Consider the following 17,202-nt stretch of genomic DNA (forward strand, 5'->3'; position numbering starts at 1 on the left):
GTGTGTGTGTGTGTGTGTGTGTGTGTGTGTGTTTGTGCGTGTGTGTTTGTGATTGCAATTTACAATACGAATGTTTGTTATCTACACAGAGACATGGCTATTTGCCAATGCATTATAACATAACACAATGAAACAGAAGCAACAATTAACTATTTTTTATATAGGCAGATTTAGAAATACATATTATGCATTATACATATTAAAAGTAAGACGTATACATACAGAAAAGTGTGCAGCAGTAAATGTTGGTACATTTAAAATTCTGTTTCAGCATAACTTTTCCAAACGCTTCCCAATTCTAGAGTAGTCTCTAAAAACCTGTTTCTGTCACTTTTCCTGGTCGTTTTGGTTGTTGTTTGCTTTGTATAGTCTGTTTCCACCCCTCATTGTCTAGGATGGCACCTACAAGGCCTCACATGTTCACCACTGTTGTTGTTGTTGTTGTTGTTTCTGTTATGGTTGGGGTACAGCCACATGGGCAACATTAAACTCCATGTGAGTGGTTATTAAGGTGAAAGCTACGTACCCTCTCCTTCTAAGTCGAATGTGTGAAATGTCGAGCGTGACTAAGTCAGGTGATGAAACTGGTGGAAGTGTGTGAAAGGTGTTCAAGTGTGATTCATGCGTGGCGTTTCTGAGCCTCTCTCACTTTCTCTCTCTCTCTCTCTCGCTCTCGCTCTCGCTCTCTCTATCTATATTTCTATCTATCTTCTCTTCATCTCTCTCTCTCTCTCGCTCTCGCTCTCGTTCTCGCTCTCTCTATCTATATTTCTGTCTATATTCTCTTTATCTCTCTCTCTCTCTCTCTCTCTCTCTCTCTCTCTCTCTCTACCTCTCTCTCTCTCTCTCTCTACCTCTATCTACCTCTCTCTACCTCTCGCTCTACCTCTATCTACCTCTCTATACCTCTCGCTCTCTCTCTGCTGGTCCCTAACCTATCCCTCTGTGCTAAAGTATCTAAAGTCATGCAGTTGGTTAGTTTGTTTGCCCTGGTCCTGATCTGTAAATGTCTCCATATTTAATCCTGTGCCAACACCAAAACATATGAACCCGTCCCCTATTAAAGAGTCTAAAGCACCCGTCACTGTGGGATTAGGAGCTTGTCGGAATACACAAGCCATGCCGGTTTACTGCCGTTATTATTAGATAATTTTTTTATGCCAATGCCCAACATTCAATGTGGAGTTCAAATGACAAGATTCAATTTCAGCAGCCGTGGCCGTGAGCTCAAGGCATTGGGGAAATCAGAGTCTGGGTCGAGGGTCTAATGTGTGAGCATAACGTTATAGCTGTTATCGTTCCTCATGGTTCTGGATTGTTCCTCAGTTCTGCCTCATGTCGACCTCTCCCTCCCTACAGCCCTTATGTTTAACACAATAATCAAATCCCTTGCTCATCTATCCATATAGGCATCAGCGTGTATATAATATACATATATGGCCCTGTTGGTGGCAGATGCAGCTCTATGGAGAAAACGTGTGTGAGAGCTTCCAGATGATTGTTACGTTAAGGTCAACAGACGTCTTCGCTTTCACTGGCTCAACGACAGCTGGTCCCGGCCGGAGTCGTCCTGAAGGACGGCCTCGGTTGAGGCCGGTGATGAGCACTAATGAGGGGAGAGGCCGGGGGAAGACAGAGGAGATATGGAAGCAGAGCGCTGTGCATGGGAATACCTTATCAGCAAGAGCTGCTTGACTGGGAGATCAAAGCCAGCGTTCTCGGGTTTTGTCTTTTTTGGTTTTAATCATTTTAATTGTTTCCTGGGGACTACAGAGGGACGAATACCTTGACGACTTTCAATGAATAGCGAACGCCTTTGTGTATTCTGTCAACTTTTGGTGGCAATATGACATGTATGTATTGTAGTCGGTTTTGTGTTAATAACTAAAGAAAGGGTTATATTAAGGGTTATTATTCTAGCCCAATGAAATAACTGAAAGTGATTCTGCCTGTGTGTATGAGATATTTTGGATATTCTAGTATTGCCATTGTTCAAAAATGGTCCTCGGTATATGTAGTGCCCATGCTTCAATTCGTACATTGACCTAATAAATCACATTTTTCAGTCAGATTGCATGTAATAAGGTGGATTTTGACGTCGTTGTGTTATTATGCGCACGAGAAAGCACAGCTTTAAATATCTATACTTTCCGCTGACATTCTTTGACGGCCTCACGTTGATGTCTCCCCCCCCACCTGATCTTGTTCCTGTGTCTCGCTCTCCTCTAGCTGCAGTTGCAAAAGAGCCAGTACTTGCAGTTGGGCCAGAACCGCGGGCAGTACTATGGAGGGTCTTTACCAAACGTCAACCAGATTGGAAACAGTGCTGTGGACGTGGGCTTCCAGGTGAGGCACCCTGCATGGTCTGCTGCCCTGACCCCCCCCCCCCCCCCCCCCCCCCCCCGGAGCAAATAAACCCCAGCACAACCACTCCATGAATGTCATCTTTACTATTGATAAGAGGTTTACAGTGGCTAGGGATAAAGGGAGCAGGATGGTGAAAGGTACCGTGTTTGATTCCCAAGGACCGCAGTCTGTCCCGTAGACTTACCCTTAAAGACGCCCGACTGATCGCAACATCTCTCCGAGTTCACTGTGAGCAGCTTCAGATAAAAGCGTCTGCTAAACGACTCAAGTCTTAAAACATACTGAGTCATAACTGTGTTATTGACTCACCCCCCTCTTCTTTCAGATGCCGTTCCAGGACTCAGATCTAGACACGAGCAGAAGCACGCGACACCACGGGCTGGTGGACCGCGTGCACCGGGACAGGAGCCGCAACGCTCCGCCGCACGGGAAACCCCTGGCGCTCGATAAACACGGACGCCAGATATCCTTCAGCCGCGTGTTGTCGTGGATCATGACACGTCAATGCTGGAGCTAATCTGCTCCTCATCTTACTCTGGATGTTTTTAATCGTCTTTTAATGGCATTCACAAAGGAACCTCATTGTTGTCCATCTATGATGCCATCCTCAAAGGGCCCTTAAGTGGTTACTTTACGTCTTAACTTATCCTCACACATTTTCAAGAACTTCTGTGTGCACTCATGAATGCTACAAATTAAACACATTCATGTTGAATGTCCAGCTGTGTTTTCTTAACTGGCGCGCGCGCACATCGGCAGCTGTCCGTACGGAGCTGTGTATCTTTCCCCTCCACCCGACACCAGCTGGAGGAGGTGAGACGACCCTTTGATATTCACATTTACATTTGTCTGCATCTATTCTTTCTGCCCTGCACACGCTGCTATGACACCCTCATTCCCCATCTGGGATTAATAAAGATCTTGTTATCACAGCTTGTAGCCACATGACTGTACTCGACCTGTGTGGTCTTAAATCTGCACCGGGCCTCGTTTAAATTGGCCTGGCTCATACAAACACAGCCCATTTGATGTAGTCTGCTTAATGTAAGGAACCCATTAAAGTGCACCTTGTTTGCATGCTTGGCGTGTGTCCCTGGGCGCCCATTGACTGCTGCTGTGTAATCTAGGTCATTTCTCTTTGGGTATTTATTTCATTTGGTTTCATTCCTCGCGTCGCAGGACCAACTCGGACTCGGCGCTGCACCAGAGCACGCTGGCGCCGGCGGGGCCGCAGGCCGTGTTCGTGGGCGGTTCCCAGGAGCTGCAGCCCAAACGAGGTGCGGTCTTGGGGAGCCTTAAGAGATTGCGTTCAGATGATCACGCGCGTGACTTGGCCCGCTTTGGGGGGGGGGGGGGGGGGGCCGTCCTCTGATCCACCCGTGTGGACTGCGCCTGCTTGTTATGTGTGTGTTGTCCTCCTCCCTCCCGCTGGATGATACAGAGGTCTTGTGTTTGGCGGTGTTGGGCTGTCGGAGGGGGATGTGTTGGTGTCGGGGTTTGCCGGTGTGCTTCCTTATGATCTGCTCTCAGTGCTCAGTGAGTAGAGTGCTCTGCGGTGGGGGATGAAAGGGGGTCAGAGCGGGGCCTTTGAAGACGGCAGCCCGATGACTTGTCGGGAGACAGAAGCAGGATCCTCCCAGAGCCCTCTATCAGTCCCGGGAACGTCAGCACTAATGGCAGCAGGAAGTGGATTGATAATCCGTTTTCTTAGGGTGGGGTTGATGAATCACCTTTTTGATGAATTTCTTATGGTATTATCATGCGTATATATTTTGTTTCTCTTTGAACTGTACCATTTGTGTAATTAAAATAAATGTAATGATTACCTTTGCGTGAAAACAAAACAAAAAAATACAACTTATTACAGAGGAAAACCGAGGCAGTGGGTTAAGTACTGGTCCAAATCTCAGCCTTAATGAGAAAAGTTTAAAAGAAAACGTAGGATAAGGATGTAAATATGGGCTCCAATGGCCCTCCATACCAGCCTTTCGCGGGCCGTTTGAGGTCAACCGGCAACGTCGATCAAGCCGTCTAATTGTAATGAGTGGGAGGACTTTTGGATCGCAAAGGCTGGAGCAGCGATGAAGCCCTGCCTCTACATCGAGTTTGTGTTTATCAGAAGCGGCCAGAAGCTATTCAGAATGCCGTGGGCGGGGAGTGTGCAGGGTGTGCAGGGTGTTGGGTTTTCCTTTAATCCTCATACTTTTATTCACGTGACTTTTACTTTTATTTATTCTTCCAGAGACTATGAGTCAGAGAAGACGAGTCAGGGTCGTCCAATCGGGGGAAGACATCGATAACAGCGGTGTTAATCAATCAGAGCGTTGTCTCCTCCCTGCAGTGCTCCTGCTCCCCGTGCCCGGGCCAGAGGATATGAAGCAAGAGGCGGACGAAGGAGGGGAAGAGAGCTGGGACTGCAAGAAGGCATGACAACCTCCATTAACACCTCCATAAGAAAAGTTACATAACGTGCGGTGGACTCGTATTCAAACGGGCTTGGGTTTCTTTTCAGAACTCCATCTCGAGATCCAAGCATTGCAAGGTGCCAGGGATCAAGTGAGTATGGCTTTGCCTCTCTTGTGTGAGGGAGTTGGATAAGAACAACCCTCAGTGGTACCTGACGAGCCAAATATATGGATCACGGTGAACAGCAACTGATTCTGTAAATGCAGCAGTGTCTTCTCTGTTTTTGCATGAGATCACACTTGTTTGACATGTCCAGACTCATCCGCTGTCCCTTTCCTCATTGGTAAATCCGTTGAGAGATATGACTGTCAAAGGTGGGTTGCATCAGATTCACTTTCAACCAACGGGAGCAGCAGACGTTTTTTAAGGTGTGCCTGAATCTCTCTTGGGTTATTTCAGGTGCACGCCGTTTTTTAAATAGGAAGAACGGCATGCTTTGTAGTTCAAAGGTTAACGTAATTTTTAGTTTGTAGATAGTCCTTTTGTCCTTGTAGTTAACATATTAAAGGGGAACAAAATTATGGCGACATCTTCGTTTATTACTTATTTTACCATCCTAGGCAAATATAAGTGGAGTATATGCTGGTGTTGTCTGTCAGTATGGTGACCACCCCCTCCTTTGTTCCAGTATATTCCCCTCCCCGGACCAGGAGCGCTCCAACTCCCTGATCCCAGCCACCCACAACACGGGGGGGTCGCTGCCCGACCTCAGCAACATCCAGTTCCTCCCGCCGCTGCCCACGCCGCTAGACGGGGACGACGGCGGGGCCGGCCCGCTCGCCACCTCCAACAGCATGGGGAACCTGGCCGCCGCCTCGCAGAGTAACACGCCCCCGCTCACTCACCCGTCTCTAGCGCCACGGCAGACTTGATATAGCGGCGTCACACACGGCCATCTTGACTCAGGAATCAACACTTGAAAAAAGCAGCCACGGCCAATGTCGAGATATAAAGAGATTTTGAGATATTAAACACAATATATCAAAAAGGTTTGAACGCAATATACAAAAAGTATAAAACACTATGTAAAATGTTCTTGTCAACGGCTGGAATATGCTATATCTCAAGTGTAATTTTTTGTATTTATTCTGACCCTTCATGGTGTCTCCTCCTCCCTATGTTTCCAGCGGGTCTGAACTCCCAGCCGGTGGTTTCAATGGTGACGCAGTCGGGCCAGGACGACATGGTTCCCCTCATCCTCAACACGATAGACCCCAACAGCCTCCAGCTGTCCCCCAACCTGTCCCCTCCGCTATCACTCACTCAGGTCAGGGACACTCTAATGCACACGCATACGTACTTGTGTGTTTGAAGAAAATAATATGTTACAATTGATTTAAATTTAAATGATTAAAACCAAATAATAAATATTGAAACTTTTGCACTACGTTTTTTAATCCATGTCCACACTACGCTTGAGAAATCAGAACGCTCTCTGACTATGTCAACAACTTTCTGTCCATATTTCATCAGCATATTTAAAGCACTGTCCATCTGCCATCCATTCTGCCCATCCCGACAAGACAGCCAATTTCACATTCCTCCACTCGTGCGACCGTCTTCACAATACACAGTCTCAATGGGGGAGAACACTCCACCATCAGGGGCCATCGATAAGCCCACTCCCAGCCCCTCTACCTTTGCTCCCTCCAGGCCGCCATCAACGCTATGGCTTTGGAGCAACAGCTCTCTGACTATGCCTTCTTCAGCCAGCAGACCTCTCCCCAGTCCAACCAGAGCCCACCAGTAAGCACACACTGCTGGGTAATGGCACACGGAATCAGCGGGGAACATGTTGTTGGATTATAATCGTCCATGAATTGAAGTTTTATCCATACTATTACTTTAAAGCTAATGAATGGTCGGGCTCATTCTGTTGGTGTAACAAGGCAAACCATAATGTGCCATCGAACATTGGTGCTTCCAACCGTAATCAAATTATGTATTTGAATATTGCTGCGGATTAAGTTGAAAAGCTTTGTTTAGTACCTGTCCTCTTTAATAAGCTTCACAACAGTACAGAATGTCTTCCGTCACATGTAGAGTCTGTTTCTGTATAAGAGCTGTGTTGTCATCTCCAGCAGACAGGCCTGATTCAGCTCCCCTCCTCATTGGTCCAGAACCAGAGCTCCGCCTCCACAACAGGAAGTCAGACGTCGACGCAGAGCAGCATTACTATGGACATCAACACAGTGAGTGCAGACCACACAAAGTACATAAATATATACCAGAACATTTCTTTATATTTTTAAATATTTACATTATTTAAGTAATGTTTTTTATTGGTCCTCTCTAGTTTTTACATTTAGTACATCTCTTGTGATGTTGTGTTTTTTAGAAATTGTAAGGGATTTGAATCACATTCTTCAGAATCCTCATCAGAAGACAAAAGTCTGCCATGGCAGCATAGGCCTTCAGTATGTATGTTCACACAGACGTTTAACGTATAGTACAATCCCCTCACAGGTATGCTGGTACCTAATCTATCCATAGATTAGGAATGTTCGGGTTGTGGTCTGGTTGACCTTGAAGTGGAGATAGATAATCAGTCCTGTTTGATAAACCTTCCGGACCGCGTTTGTAAAAAATCGTCCAAGTCAGTAGTAAAATTTTGTTGAGTCATTAGCCTCATAATTTCTGTCTACTTGATAGCTAAAAGGTGACTTTTCCTGGCAGTAGTTACCTGTACCTCATTTTTTTTTCTTTAGTTGAGTTGATTAAAACAATGTCTGAACAGACAATGTACATAACCATGGAATCATCCTTGATTCTTAAGAATACCTTTTTGTTGTTTTTGTTTTTAAAGCAGTTCATGCAAAACTGGGAGGAGGATTACAATGTGAGTGCCACCTTTTAGATCAACATTGTAAACTCATTTCCTTAAACCATGACGGCGTGATCAGATTGGCCGGCAGATGTGAAGCGTTGAACGTAGTGAAGAGCAACACCCTGTCCCCATGCTTGTCCCAGGCCTCCTCTCTGCACCAGTACCGCAGCAGGCTGGGCTCCTCTGCCAATCAGTCTCCTACCTCCCCCAGCTCCAACCAAGGCTTCTCGCCCATTGGTTCGCCTCAAGTAAGGGAGTGTGTAGCGCTGACCCCTGACCCCACCCCCACCCCCCACCACCTCTAGTATGTACTACAAGCCCCTTCTCATCCGTCACTGCAGTTAAGAGGGCCCCCCCCCCTCCCTGCTTATTCTGGCTCTCCATCTAAGCTGCTGTTGTTGCTGCTCTTATGTGCTCTCTCCACCAGCAGATCTGGGCAAAACAAAAAGACACTGGTCATATAAAGCACTATCCCTTATTCATCATGGGGACCTTACAGCCTCTTGGTTTGATTTGTACCGTCATTTTGCCCAGGTCTGGCCAAACCAGTCGCTCCCACTGAAACTGCAGTGGGTGTGTGCCTGCTGTCACTGCTTCTGTGGTTTCCGCACTGTATCCACTATACAACCCCCCCCCGCGCCCCCTTCAGCCTCCCTCAGCCCCCAGTCTCTATGTTAGACGCTGTGTGTGTGTGTGTGTGTGTGTGTGTGTGTGTGTGTGTGTGTGTGTGTGTGTGTGTGTGTGTGTGTGTGTGTGTGTGTGTGTGTGTCTGTGTGTCTGTGTGTGTATCTCTGTTGATGTTGAGCAATGCTTTAAGTGTGTTCCGGTGACTTTCTCTCCTGTTGTTGAGATGGTCTGTTGTGTTGAAATCCTTCTATAGCAGATGCTACAGCTCTTCACAAAAACCTTGTTCTTGTTCTCTTTTGGTAACGTGGGAAGGCTCACCCAGGGCTCTGGTCGGACCCAGGGCTGCTGTAGGGGCTCTTTGAGACTTCGGGTAGAGGGAGAAACTCATGATCCGTTGTCTGACCTGGTTTGTGTTCAAGATCCCGAGGCTCAGCGGTACACACTTGTGGCTGTAGACTATTCTAGAAGTATGTATGCCCTCAGGGTATTACAAGACCATGTAGATAAAAGCCTGTTACAAATGGCATGTATTTATGGATGATAATTAGTATTTCTTTTACTTTAACAATCAGGTCCATTACTGCCTCTCTCTCCTTTTTGACGAGCACAGCCATCACAACACAAAATATGATGTGAATGAGTTTTACTGTAACTGGTTCAATCAAGAGGCACCTGTTATCGGTGTCAGAATTTCTGTGATTGGTCGGTATGGATCTCAATAGTGCAGTACAGTAAACGAGAATGTGAACCATGTTTTGTGTAATTGGAAACATGCCCATTGTTTTGTGTATATTTTTATCAGCTCCTACCCATGTGGAATTGAAGTTAACCCAGGCTTGATCGTTTTACACAGGGTAAGCCTAGAACTGACACACCAAGCTTTATTAGTTCTCCCTTCCCCTTTGGGGACGTGGAATGAGCAGACAATTTGGTTTTGACGAGGGAGGAGCGGAGGCGAATAATGTGATCGAATTGCTTCTACATTCAGAAGGCCAAAATGAAAATGGGGAATTTGTTCGCATGCGGATCTATGCAGATTCTTCCTTGAATAGGAAACGTCTGTAGAAATGTTTGCCTTTCAACCCAACAGATCAGTGGTTTGGAGAACTGGCTGGTGTTCATTTTGGCTTCATTCTTAATTAAGATAAATATTTCTTTATGTATATTTGGATGGTGGTGTTGTTGTGTGCTGATTTCAGCTAGTGTACGGACATGTTTGATGAATATCAGGGGAAAGGAGACATGGATTACATTCATATCAGGTCAGACTTTTTGAGACGAATCAGCTAATTAGGAGAGCCATTTATCGATCTGTTAATATATCTGAATCGATATATTAATGTATTTTTGTTGTCTTCTCTGTTTGCTCTGTGATTAGACATGTACTGTTTCATGTATGTTATTGTTTGCACAAACAGCAAGTTCTGTTTACCGCCGTATTGCTCTGTGAATATTCCATCTGTGAAAACATGCTTGTTGCACTTGCAGCGCATTATGTTTTAATATTTGATTTCCTTCTTCGATTAAGAAAGCGACAGGACTTTGGATTGTTGCTTCAGCTGTGCTTCACTGCTCTTTATTATTCTCTTTGCCCATTGTTCTCTGTTAAAGTAATTTAATATTCATATTAAATAATGACTAACAATGATATTAATTATGGATGATTAAGAGATTTATTTTTCCTTCATGTACGTTCTCAGAAAGCCTCAGTGTAGAATCCAAATCGTCTGGTTTAATCTGTTTTGTGCTCTAACAGATTGTTGGGGGGCTGGTCCCGTTGTTGTTGTTGTTGTTTACAGCATAACTCCATACTGGGCAGTGTTTTTGCTGACCTCTACGAACAGCAGCTCACATCCAGGCAGACCAGTGCTCTCTCACAACAGGTAACCCCTCAACAAACTGCCTCTTCAGTTGGTTTACAGTGGCTATTAGTCCACTAGTCCTCTACTATGAGGTCAATATGAGTCGACTAATACTCAATAAATCCACTTCCACATCTACCTCTAGTCTCATGAGTCTAGTTTTGATGTGATGTGCATTATGCATTGCATTAATACAAACAAATGTTACCCAATAGGCCGTATTAGACTGCTTTAGACATGCCATTAGCAATACTGGCATGACAGAACCGGATCTCAGGACCAGGCCTCCTCGCCATGAGAAAATTGCTTGTTGTAGTTCAACTCGTAATGCTGTGTGTATGTGTGTGTGTGTGTGTGTGTGTGTGTGTGTGACCTGGGCAGCTTGAGCAGTTCAACATGATGGAGAGCCCCATAGGCTCCAACAGTCTGTACAGCCAGGCCTCCACCCTCAACTACACGCAGGCAGCCATGATGGGTCTGACCGCCGGACACTGCAACCAGCAAGACCTGCAGCAGCTGGGCTACAGTAGCCATGGCAACATCCCCAACATCATCCTCACAGGTGATGTTCCGCCAATCAGCTTGGTTCATTCAGGACTGCACATGAGAAGCAGCATCGAGGGAGACGGGGGAAGCACAGAGGCCTAGTGTTCTGAAGCTACGGCCCCCACACATGATCAATACCCAAACAATCTGGCGCCTCCGGGCCAACAGACAAGTTTTATCAAATTAATTATACATTTACATCAAGGTTTTAAAGTGAGCCCAGGCATTTTATTAATCCTCCAAAAAAACCCTGATGCGGGCTGTTATTTCCCACAAAACCTATTTTAGGTCATCTCATAATAATGTGATGCGCCCAGCTGTTTGTTGTTCTGCAATTTAGCAATTGTGGTGATCATAAAAACAATAGCAATCTTTTAGAAATGCCTTTGTTTCCTTCTTTCTTTATAATATATTAAAAAGAATAATCACCACCTTCATTTACATTCTGTGAAGGCCATATGCTGAAGTAATGGTGAGCAGGGTGAAGAGTAGTGTAGTTGGTGTTTACATGCCTAACCCCTAACTTGCTGCTTAATATATCTATGGGCAGGAGACAATGATCACACCAGTTATGGGGCTGCTACCTTTATGTACCAGGGCACATGGTCGATGCTCAACATGTGATATCTTCACTGATTTGGGTCTTCTATTCGTGCCCTGAAAGAGGAGACCATGCTATTGGAGGGGCAAAGACTGGCCTGTAAAGCAAGTAAACTGGATCAGGGTTTTTCTGGATAAAAAGCACTATCCGATAACATCTAACATTGTCATTCGATTTCAATGAGTCGTTTTTATTTTAGTAATAACAGAACTATTTCTGGTATTAGTTTTAGTAAAGTTTAGTAAAGATAACAATTATTATTTGTATATATATAATAGGATTTAAAAATGTATGTAGAACAACATAACTTGTATGTAAAACAACTTAACCACTATTACCTTAAAAGGTAAGTGCTTTTTATCCTCCTCTGTTTACTAGTATTCATTTAAAGGCCAGTCTTGGCCCCACAAACATGGCGGCGACGTTGACATATTGCACCAACGGCTTGAAGCAGTCAATGCGGCGTCTATGCTTATATGTCTAGGTGAAGAGCATGTTGTTCACAGGTGTGTGACTAAAGTTATTTCTGATGGCCCTGCAGTGAGCGGCGAGTCCCCCCCCGGCCTGCCCAAGGACCTGATCTCCTCTCTGTCCACGGACATCAGCTTCGACATGGACTCCCCGTTCCCCCTAGACGAGTTGAAGATCGACCCGCTGACGCTGGACGGACTGCACATGCTCAATGACCCGGACATGATCCTGACCGACCCCGCCACCGAGGACGCATTTCGCCTCGACCGCCTCTAACCCCCCCCCCCCCCCACACACACACACACCATCCCCCGAGCATGTTTTTTTTTTATTTTTCCGTTCCTTCTTCACGCCCGGACCAGACCCCCGACTGTTTTGGCTTGAGGAGGAGCCTGCAACAGCGCTTGTGGGAAGCAAGTGGGACGGGGGACCGCTGGGGACCGCCGGGGACCGCTGGGGACCGCTGGGGACCGCTGGGGACCTCTGGGGAGAGATTGAGGAGGAGGAGGAGGAGGAGAGGATATCCACCCCACGTTGAGTCCCTTTCAGTCTTACCCAGAAGGTGAGCAGGCTTGGGGGGGACACAAGGGAACAACACAGATTGTCTTTTTCTTTTATTGGACATGTTGACCCAGTGTGTGGTCCCTTCAGAATGGAGGTAAAAAAAAAGATATCGGGGATAGCGGATCTCGCAATTATAGAACATGGAATATATAGATATGTATGTTAGTATGTGTTTAAAAAAAGAAAAAAATACCCCCACGTGTTTCTTTTTTGAGATTTTAATGTAGACCTTTGCGTGCACGTTGATTTTAAGGGAGTTTGCTTTAAAAAAAACATATTTAATAAGGCAGCTTGGTGTTTCCCTTGCTGGCATGCCCAGAGCGAGCTGCCAATACTTTAGAGTACCTCTCACCTTCCCCTTTTTTAAATAGCATTGGAACACCTGCTATTGTTGTGGTGTGCTCGTCTCTTTCATTACCCACTGCATCTCGTTCCGTGCCAAGTCAGTTTGTCCGTCTGTGTATTTGTCCGTCCGAGTGTGTGTTTCCTGTTAAAGTTTGATTACGTTATTATCATCCATTCTGTGCCTATGTGGTGTGGCCTGTCAGGTTGAATTGGTTTTGTTTTAAACAATTTCCTGAAAAGAAATCTCTTGACTCTCAAAGGAGCTCCTCTGTGTGTTTAAATGGAAAGAGACTTCAGACCTGGTTTCTTCAGTTATGCATGAGATCACTGTGCTTGCCTGTCTCTGCCTTATTAGATGACTGAGTTTTCCCTTTCAAACACCGTTTATGAATAGGTCTGCACAAGACCAGAGACGAAAATCTTCATTTATTCATTTCAGCAATTGTAAAATTGTAAATTCATGCACTGTTTAGTTAACCTTTTTTTTTGTCGGCGGTCGGAACTCATTGTCATTTGGACTTTATATGGAATTTATTTTTCATGAATTTCCAAAGGAAGTAGGTAATTTTATCCTGCATAATCATGCATATGCAAAATAATCAAATTATTTGGGAATATGAGGCAGAACAAATGTAGACTTAACAAATGCCTTAGAATTATATATGGGATATATGAAGCATAGGAGATAAAACAACAGTTCCAATAGTTTGGCTTTACTTTAATGGTGTTTCATTACAAATACAGTTGGGCTGCCTACATTTGTGGGGCAGCATTGGTAAAAAATAATGCATAATCAAGTTCTGTTTTTCATCTGATTGTCAACCTGTTTGGTACTATAGGAACAAAGAAACGTTCACAACAGGCCCATTTTTTTTGATTATTTGAAGCCATCTTCTCAGCCAGTTGTTCATTGGTATGTCTCGTCTTCAAACCTAATATCATTGTCTTCGTTATAGGAACATCTAAACATTTCAATGCTTTCCCATGCATGACATATTCCCCCACTCTTGAAAGCCTTTTGGTTTCATTGGGATTTATTTCTAGGCTCTTTGATTTCATCCAATTCATAAATTTTTCCACATCATGTACCTCGGTTTTTCATTGGTTTACACTCAATTAGCTTTTCTGGATTTGGCATTGCACTTTATTTTCTAAACTTGGAAACGTCATGATGTTAAATTAATTTGCCTTCCACTATGAATTTAGGTGTACTCAAACTGTTTCCCTATATTTTACCTCACTTGCCTTGTTAAAAAACAAGGAAACAAAAAAGTATTTTTAAAAAAAGGCATATATATATATATAATATAATATAATATATATATATGTATATATATATATATATGTATATATATATATATATATATATATATATATATATATATATAATAGGTAAATTTGTACATAATCAGCAAGTATTTTTTGTTATTTCGTTAAGATGATTTAATCTAAGAACATTTTGGGAAATCCCCTTAAACTGTTTGGATAGAAGTTTGCAAGAATCTATTTTTATTGTAGAAAATAACATTGGTCATATTCCTGTGTTGCAACATGACCGGCCTTCAATATAAACTGAACATAATTATATTATATAATATAAAGTGTATGAATTCTTTCATTAAGCAAAACTTAAATACCTTCCTGTACTCGTCATAAGCTCCAGAGTGTATGATATTTGTTATACCATATCATACAACATCTTTCAATAATTCAAAATGTAGTCACAAGTCTTAAAAAATGTGGAATCATTTAAAAATAATAAAAGAAGATGCCTGATTTTAAGTTGCTGTTACACTGCAGTGTAATCTAGAACAATATTTTACCCTGTTCAAAAATTCTACTACAGTCTGCCAAACATTCAGACCCTTCAACAAAGAAAAACTAAAAATATTCAAATGATATATATATAAATGAAAGGGAGTGGTTAGGCATGCAAATACTTTTTTACGTTTTCTTCAGTCTTTTTTTATTTAATTGTAATTTAAATTGTGTAACCTTTTTTCCTCTTTAGAATGAGTGCATACATGTTTTCCTGTAACAAAAAAAAATGTAATTCTGATTTTGTAGGTGCATGAAATTTAACACATAAGCCAATATTTCCCTTTTCTGGCTATGTTATCATTTACTTTATTTGACTGTCTTTTAAACTACAGAAGTAAGTGGTGGACTGAATAGTACGTGTCTTAAATATTCAGGCTTTGTTATGATTGGTCAAATCTTGGCACAGCATCATGTATTGGCAATGTTTAGTCAAAGGCATCAGAAATATGCCATTCTGGCTTTCCATGCAGATGTAAATTATATGATTTGGTACGTATTCCTTTTCACACTACAATGTATGTGCTTATGTAATGGAAAAAGCTATATATCTATATATATATATATATATATATATATATATATATAGATATGTGTGTGTGTGTGTGTGTGTGTGTGTGTGTGTGTGTGTGTGTGTGTATATATATATATATATATATATATATATATATATATATATATATATATATATATATATATATATATATATATATATATATATATATATATATATATATATATATCTTTTTGACTAATAACAATGTTATTTGTGCTTCTTTGTGCAATGATGTTAAAGTGAAGAAAATGCACTGATACCTTACTGATTGTGCAGTAATATGTTATTGCTGCAGTTTGTATTTCATTTTTGTATTTTATTTTTTAATGTATTTTTTTTTTCTGGTGAACTAAACATTTTGAAGAGGTATTGTAGGATATGTCTCACCGGCCTGTTTACCCCTTTGTTCTGTTATACTTGAGAGTTTTTTTTGTGATTATGTAGTCAACTATTATTGCTTATCTTTTGCCTGTTACTGCCACCTTAATATGCATTAGTGTTCAGGTGTTTCTTGGTATCATGACAACGTTTACAGACTGTACAACGGTTTACAAATTATAGAAGTATAAATATATATTTCGAACAGTTGAAATGTTACGTTCAGACCCTCTAATGCTAAAATTGCTTGGCCGTTATTTGTTGCAAAGACAAACTGTATTTTGGTACAGGCACAGGCATTATCTTCTAATAAACTCTAAATCTCCAAGAGGCTGTTCAGGTTTACAAGACACTGTTATATGTTTATGGTCATTGCTGGTATGAATTTGATCTCATCTATGTATGAGGGAAGACCAAAATCCTATATTACTTTATTTCAGACTTTTTCTGTACTTTTTCCACACATTTTTGCAACCATTTCAAATTGTCCAATAGTGAAATTCATTGAGAAGCTATACAATAGATTCTGATATTAGCCCGGTCTACTAATGTAAAAGAAGAAAAAAAGCCAAAGTTAATTATCCCTTTAAAATGTTTCCTATGTTTAAGTATCTTACTGAGATATCCCCTATTACTATAGGAATAATATTTTCTTAACACACATCTAGCCTACTTATATCCTACCTACTACACATACAAATATAATTTCTATGTGAATTAGTATTTCACTAATACTTTGAATTATTTGATTATTTTCTTGCTGTTAAACTCAACAGTAAGAAAATAACTCAAAGTCAATGTACATAGGTCACGTGGAGGACAAATCATGCTTGTATCTACAATATATAGGTCCACTTGTACAGTTTGTCTGAGAAGCTCAACATTAACAAGGGACATTAGACAAACGGCTATGAAATATATACATTCTGAGGACAGCAGGACGCTGATTTAAGCCTCATATGATGGCAGCTAAATTGTTATACAATGTGTTTTCATTTTGAGTACAGTGCTGCTTTTCTAAGCACAATGCTCTTTACTTACTGTGGTAACAAGTGTGTACTTTACCTGTAGTAGTGTACTACACTTGTAGTGTACTACACCTGTAGTGTATAAGCAACAGGACACACTGATATGTTCTTCGAATATGCAAAATGTAGTGTTCTGCAGCACAGCTTGGCAAATCTGTACTTTTTTTAACCAACCCTTTAAGAATTAATGGATTAAATGCGTTCTTCAAAATGTGCTTTTTATATTTGTAAAATGTAAAATCAAACTATTCAAAATCTTGGCCGTATATTTGTGTGCTGATGAATTTGGCCGTATATGTGTGCTCAAAGAAGGTGAAACAGCCTTCTGTTGTATCCGTTTTCGTTGTGTCGAGGCTTCAGTCTTTGTACCTTTGCATTACTATTTGTAAATGAAATGAGATTAAATAAAGCTGACATGATGAGCAGAATTTCCTGAAATCTGTATCTTGCAATGGCTGTATTGATTTTGTAATTGAGAGATTGTAAATAAACCATATATATCTTTATAGATGTATATTAGTAAATTGTAATGAATGTGGGAATAAATACAGTAGTATATCCCTATCACTTTTGGGAATAAATATGGGCAATATCTCCATCTGCTGGATGAAAGAAAAATAATAATAAATGTATGTATTATTACCACCCTGAAGGCAATTGCAGTGCAAATATATTTATTTCGCTAGGTTGGCTCTTAAGTTTTGTCCGGATATTCAACTAATCATGTTTTTGTCTCATGTACGAAT

General features: G+C 42.0%; 1 protein-coding gene across 1 annotated transcript in view; it reads left to right on the plus strand.

Annotated features, from left to right (window-relative positions):
* The window catches only part of crtc1a (CREB regulated transcription coactivator 1a), a 17,917-nt gene extending 1,033 nt beyond the window's left edge, over positions 1-16,884 (plus strand). The window contains exons 2-16 of the mRNA XM_060059583.1: positions 2,230-2,346; positions 2,693-2,830; positions 3,119-3,180; positions 3,547-3,644; positions 4,709-4,791; positions 4,880-4,923; positions 5,462-5,655; positions 5,961-6,100; positions 6,487-6,579; positions 6,915-7,025; positions 7,640-7,672; positions 7,804-7,908; positions 10,087-10,170; positions 10,531-10,711; positions 11,838-16,884. Coding sequence (XP_059915566.1) covers positions 2,230-2,346; positions 2,693-2,830; positions 3,119-3,180; positions 3,547-3,644; positions 4,709-4,791; positions 4,880-4,923; positions 5,462-5,655; positions 5,961-6,100; positions 6,487-6,579; positions 6,915-7,025; positions 7,640-7,672; positions 7,804-7,908; positions 10,087-10,170; positions 10,531-10,711; positions 11,838-12,043 — 1,689 coding nt within the window. The 3' untranslated portion in view covers positions 12,044-16,884. The remainder of the gene's footprint in view (positions 1-2,229; positions 2,347-2,692; positions 2,831-3,118; positions 3,181-3,546; positions 3,645-4,708; positions 4,792-4,879; positions 4,924-5,461; positions 5,656-5,960; positions 6,101-6,486; positions 6,580-6,914; positions 7,026-7,639; positions 7,673-7,803; positions 7,909-10,086; positions 10,171-10,530; positions 10,712-11,837) is intronic.
* The last annotated feature ends 318 nt before the right edge of the window (positions 16,885-17,202 follow it).

The sequence above is a fragment of the Gadus macrocephalus genome, chromosome 8 (genome assembly GCF_031168955.1).
Source record: "Gadus macrocephalus chromosome 8, ASM3116895v1".
NCBI lineage: Eukaryota > Metazoa > Chordata > Actinopteri > Gadiformes > Gadidae > Gadus > Gadus macrocephalus.